General features: G+C 34.1%; 1 protein-coding gene across 1 annotated transcript; it reads right to left on the reverse strand.

Moving 5' to 3' along the window:
- Positions 1–2,198: 2,198 nt before the first annotated feature.
- On the reverse strand, positions 2,199–3,148 carry LOC120118833 (lipoyl synthase, mitochondrial-like). The gene is made up of 2 exons (XM_039138792.1): positions 3,109–3,148; positions 2,199–2,848 (listed from the first exon to the last, which is right to left on the reverse strand). The coding sequence occupies exons 1-2, from the start codon at positions 3,146–3,148 to the stop codon at positions 2,199–2,201; spliced, it is 690 nt and encodes a 229-aa protein (XP_038994723.1).
- Between the last annotated feature and the right edge of the window lie 2,032 nt (positions 3,149–5,180).

Here is a 5,180-nt window from a genome sequence, read left to right on the forward strand (position 1 = left end):
ACTTAGTTCATTTAGCAATCAAATCTATCCCTATTACTTCAGAGTTTTTCTAGAGTAATACAGACGTTTCTGAAATTTAGATACATATTGTACTACCTTTAGTTCAATTTAGTCAATCTGATATTCGTGGTTGATTTATCTCACGAATATCCCATTATTAGCATCGAATGCGCTCTAGAGGTGAGCTGAGCTAATTACTTCCAGAATTATCATCGATCCATACTTGTGAATACTAACACGCATTCAATGATATTTATGCCATTCAGTATTGATATAGCGTTAGGGTTGATCTACTTACTTAATTGTGTTTCATTACTTTTAAGGGTAATACAACACCTATGTTATTTGAATTCCTTAATTAGCCAAGACATTACTTAGTCTAGGCCATAAGGACATTTTGGTCATTTTGGTGTTAAATGTTTTTTCATTCAGTTCAAAGCTTGAGGATATCCATTCAGTTCAAAGCTTGAGGATATCCATTCATTCCTGGATTGGTGATATTCTTGATTCATTTCAATTACAAGGGTATTTTGGTCATTTTACATATCTAGGGTATTTCAATCATTTCCTTCCGTCCAGTCTTATTATTTAATCCAAACATATCATTTAGTTCAGTCATTTCAAACAATTCTGACAAATAAGCAGCATCTATAAAATATTCGCCATGTACTTACTCAGTTCGGTGATTTCCAGGTTGAATGCCTTCTCAAATGTTGGTAACGAATTATCAGTAATTTTCAATACAAAAATATGATCTCAACAATTAAATTCGTACTTAATCGAGTTAAGTACGAGTCCTCAAAGTACTTTCTCACTCAAGGTTAACTCGGACAATTTTACCTCTCAAGGGCATTTTCATAATTTCTTAACCAGATAATTTCGATAATAACTCTTAACAAAAATAATTATAATATAGAGATCCTATGATTAATTTCTTTATTGAACATTCACTGCTCTTGAAATGATTCTCTTAACAACTTCTAGTATCTTGTACAAACCACCTTGGGGTTAAAAACCAGATATCCAAATTTTTTAAACAAAACTAGCATTTCTTATGCACATCTAAAATTTTGTCGGATCAATGTCTTTAAAAATCCTTATCCAACTTCTATGGTCAAATCTTGTCTTTTTACAACGTAAGGGTATTTTCGAAATTTTTCCCTACCGGAGTATTCTCATAATTTCTCATCCAAGTACCTTTGATGAAATAAATTATATGTTACAGATCCAAGCTGATTCCTTTATCACTAAACACAGAAATTGAAATTTTAATTCTAACAATCCATCAATTTCTTATAAGAGACATCTGAACCATAATCATTTATCGAATTTTTATCGTATTCAAATCGAGTGTAGTAATTAATTAACTACACATATGAGACCAATAATATCTTATTCATGCATTTACCAATATTCACATGATCCATAAAGCATAAAGAGGTAGTAAAATATTACCTCGATTTCTGTGCCATACTGATCGATCATTTACATTCAATTCGAACACCCTCGATCTTTAAGTCAACTTCCAATAATTCCTCGGATACAAAGCAACCAAATTTACATCAAAGACTGAACTTAATTGAGAAGCTAACTTGAATTCAAAGGTAAAATATGGAAAATGACTTACCGGGTGCGAATTTGGCAAAATGAACTTCGGATTCGGACCTAGGATGTCGAAGAGAATCCAAAAAATGCCTTTTTTAGGTATAATCAAATACGCTGCCAGAACCTCATTTTTCTTGAATTTGAACTCATTATATTTGATTTCGAGCTTTTAATTTTTCTCTCACGTACCCGGACCATCAAATATATGAACTCGATTCCATATAATTTCCTCACTATAAAAATAATTTATTAGAATCTAAATAATAATTTGGAAACCCAATTTGCATAACTAAAAACTTGAAGAGCTAGTAATATTTAATTACTAACATCATGGACTAAATTGATCTTGTAAAAACTATTATGTCATAATTTTAACCACTTGGAAACTAAGAGACAAGGTAAAGATCTCACCAAACTTGGATGACATACCTTGTGGTTTATCCCTTTTTTCATGTTATCTACAATTCCCCAACAACCCACGTGATCATGTTCATGTCCTATTAAACTAAAGAAAGCAAATTGAAGACGCCCAAACTCACCTTGAAAAATTGAAATCACATGGTCACCTTTTGTTATTTCTTCAACACCTTCCCTTACGCTCTCCACGATCCCATGCTACCGCCGTTTTTGTTAAACCCGTAATTCATGAACCATGAGAACGATAAGCTGGTTGAGTTCGACCACGTTTGTTTGTCAAAACCCATTTCCATGCCAAGGGCTCTATATTTCTCAAAGGCTTCAGGTGTAATGTATTCTAATACGGGCATGTGGCGCTTTGATGGTCTCATATACTGACCGAATGTCATCACATCAACACCTGCTGCTCGAACCTTCTCCATTGTTTTCACAACTTGATTAGGCGTTTCTCCACATCCTAACATTATTGAAGTCTTGGTAAGTGTTCCAGCAGGAGCATACTCTTTGGCCATCATTAGAACATCCAATGATTGCTTAAAATTAGCTCGGTGATCACGTACATCCCTTTGAAGTTCTTCAACAATCTCAATATTGTGAGCAAAGACATCCAACCCAGATTTTGCAACTTTCTCTACACAGCCGGCATCTCCCCGGAAATCAGGAACCAAGGCTTCTATAAGCATTTTAGGCTTCAAAGTTTTCAACTTCTCAACCGTTTCCGCAAAATGCCCACTTCCTTGATCAGCCAAATCATCCCGGTCCACGCTTGTAATCACCACGTAATCCAAACCCCACGATGAAATTTTAATGGAAACTTGATATGAAACTACCAAGTGATTACGATAAAGAACCAAGGATTGAAGCTTTAATGGAAGTGGAGAACCTTAGATAAGATGTTTTGTCAAACCCAAATGGTGGTGGATAGAGAGTTAAACGGATGAAACTAAGTTATTTATAGAATGCTGGAATGAAACCCTTTCTTTTTGTATCTTACAAGCAAAATTATTGTGTGGATCCCATGGACTCACATGTCTACTATCGGCTTAGAAACATGTTAGATTTTTTTTTTATGAAATGGCAACTTGCCTTCAACCATAGAAAGTGTCGGTTGAGCTTGGTTTCCCATTATCATCATTATCCATTTTAAAACCTAACTTTTCTTTAAAATATCTCATAATTTGCGGCCCTCCTTTATTTTGACTGAAATAATATTTATCAGTAAGATCTAAATCAACTAAAAATCGATTTCTCATTCTCTAGAACCATCTTAAATTAATAATAATCAAGTAAGGACAAAATATACTCAAGGTCCCCAAATCTTCATAATATTTCCGGTGAACCTACTAATTTTTTTTAAAACTGTTATTTCAAACTTCATAAAAATCTAACCCCATATTAAGGTGTGACAATTCTCCCCTCCTCAAAAGAATTTCGACCTCGAAATTCATTCATGTAACAGAATTACAAAAAATGAAAATTCAAACAATTCTTCCTTATCTTCAAGTAGCTTTCACAGAAGTACGGATCCTCCACTAATCCTTAACCAGTTGAGTATACATTCTTATCAAAACTTTTCCTCATTTCAATAAAAGAATCCGAACGAAAATTTCCTTGAAGAATCAATTCAGTCTTGGTCACCAGAATAGTCTCATAGAGCAGTAGCATATCTCAATTCCATTTCTAAAGTCGGGTCATAATTTCTCAGAAGAGTAAATCTCACATGGCTCGTGTTGTACTTTACAAAATTTAGACAGATATTACTAGTCTCCCTTTATAAAACGATAGAGTCCTAACGGATGAAAACTTAGGTTTGCTCACTACATATAAAGACTCAACCTTGGAGTTCCGACTCAGAGAAGTACGATTGCAGTCTAGGGGCATGTACTGATCAAAAATATTTTGACATTCGATCGGCCGGTCTAACTTAAAAATTTTGACTCAAACCATAGCTCTGATACCACTAAATGTAACCCCCTCAGACAGATGCAGATAACCCGATCCGATCTGGAGTGTCACATTAGGGCCACCGGAGCGACCCACTGTAAAAATCTCGAAAAATTTAAAACTTTTATTAAAACATGTAACTAACAAATTGATTTATCATTGTTTAGAAATAAAAAATGTTTTCATACTCGTATATAAAACAAAATACAATTACATGCCCCCTAATCACATATACCATACTTTGTAAGCAACGCCGGAAGAACTCCCTTATTGATATCGATAACTGCACTGGTATAATTCTTTTAACCTGCAATGATGAGTAATAGAGTGAGCTTCGGAAAGTTCAGTAATACAGAACTACCTGATGATGCTAAAGGACATACAGATAAATGGAAAGCCATAATTTCCGTATTGAATCAGATGTATACAAATTTTCAGAATAATATGAGGTTCCACTGGTAGTTCATCGAATAGAATCCATGAATATCTCAGTTCATAAGAAGCATTCATAGTACCACGTTTTTAGGATATCGAATAGGATGTCTAGTGTGTTCCAAAAATACAATAAAATCATAATAGGTACACTAATCAAATAATAGTTCAGTAAATCTCATAAATCATATTGTAGTGGAGCTTTTTAAACTTGTAGTTTAAAACCATCGTATAAAGAGTTAACCTAAAGGAACATCTTAGGGCCTGAGAGCCTACCCAAGAAAGTTTTGGGGCTATAGGGGCCTACTTAAGAACACATCTTAGGGCCGCATGGCCTACCCGATAATGATCTCAGGGCCGTAGAGCCTACCTAAGAGTCACATTAGGTCCATAAAAAATTTTACAGCTTGATCAGAGCTGTACTTTACAAATCAGTATCTCCAAGATACAATTTATACCATGATACAATTCCTTAATCCATCAACATTAAGTTGGTGTATCCATAAACAGTAACCATAGATTTCAGTGTACCTCATGTTAAAACAATAAAATAATTTATTAATAAAGTCGGAACACACTAGAGAATCCAAATATTTTTCAGAGGCATTTTGTAGTTATCAGTATGGATAACATGAACTAGTGCAATTTGATCAGATTCCAGGAACAAAGTCCTATCGAAGAGAATCAATTACTAATTGATCTAATCAGCCATTTAATGTTGATACTTTAGAATTCCACTATGATTCATGTGAATCATGAAAATGGTCATGAACCTTTATACC

Source organism: Hibiscus syriacus, unplaced genomic scaffold, assembly GCF_006381635.1.
Source record: "Hibiscus syriacus cultivar Baekdansim isolate YM2019G1 unplaced genomic scaffold, ASM638163v2 tig00110328_pilon, whole genome shotgun sequence".
NCBI classification, from domain to species: Eukaryota; Viridiplantae; Streptophyta; class Magnoliopsida; order Malvales; family Malvaceae; genus Hibiscus; species Hibiscus syriacus.